Below are 342 nucleotides of genomic sequence, written 5' to 3'. Positions count from 1 at the left end.
CAGGGAAATGAATCAAACAAACGAAGCACTAATCTCTCTCCATCCAACACAGACACAGAGGGACCGCCACTTACTGATACTCCCCTCCGTAGTTGTCGTACTCGAAGCACATGCAGAACATGATGATGAACGCCGCCAAGCCCCAGCCGATGAGAGTGTTCTGCAGGCGAGTGAACATGCCGTCCTTCTTGACCACGTAGGCGACGAGGGAGTACATGTGCAGCGCCTCCAGCATCATGAAGATGAAGCAGGCGGTGAAGAAATAGTGGATGAGGATGGAGATCACTCGACACAGCGTCTGGAGGAGAAACGAGCGCTAGAAATGCGTGCTCCGAGGACTCG

The 342-nt window shown here is 53.5% G+C and overlaps 1 protein-coding gene across 2 annotated transcripts in view; it reads right to left on the bottom strand.

The window, feature by feature from the left end:
- The window catches only part of LOC119593681 (adhesion G-protein coupled receptor D1-like), a 38,305-nt gene that overhangs the window by 4,591 nt on the left and 33,372 nt on the right, over nt 1-342 (bottom strand). For both annotated transcript variants that reach the window (XM_037942638.1, XM_037942639.1), the window contains exon 7: nt 75-298. In XM_037942638.1, coding sequence (XP_037798566.1) covers nt 75-298 — 224 coding nt within the window. The remainder of the gene's footprint in view (nt 1-74; nt 299-342) is intronic.

The sequence above is a fragment of the Penaeus monodon genome, chromosome 32 (genome assembly GCF_015228065.2).
Source record: "Penaeus monodon isolate SGIC_2016 chromosome 32, NSTDA_Pmon_1, whole genome shotgun sequence".
Taxonomy (NCBI): domain Eukaryota; kingdom Metazoa; phylum Arthropoda; class Malacostraca; order Decapoda; family Penaeidae; genus Penaeus; species Penaeus monodon.
This window is presented reverse-complemented; position numbering and strand designations above follow the sequence as displayed.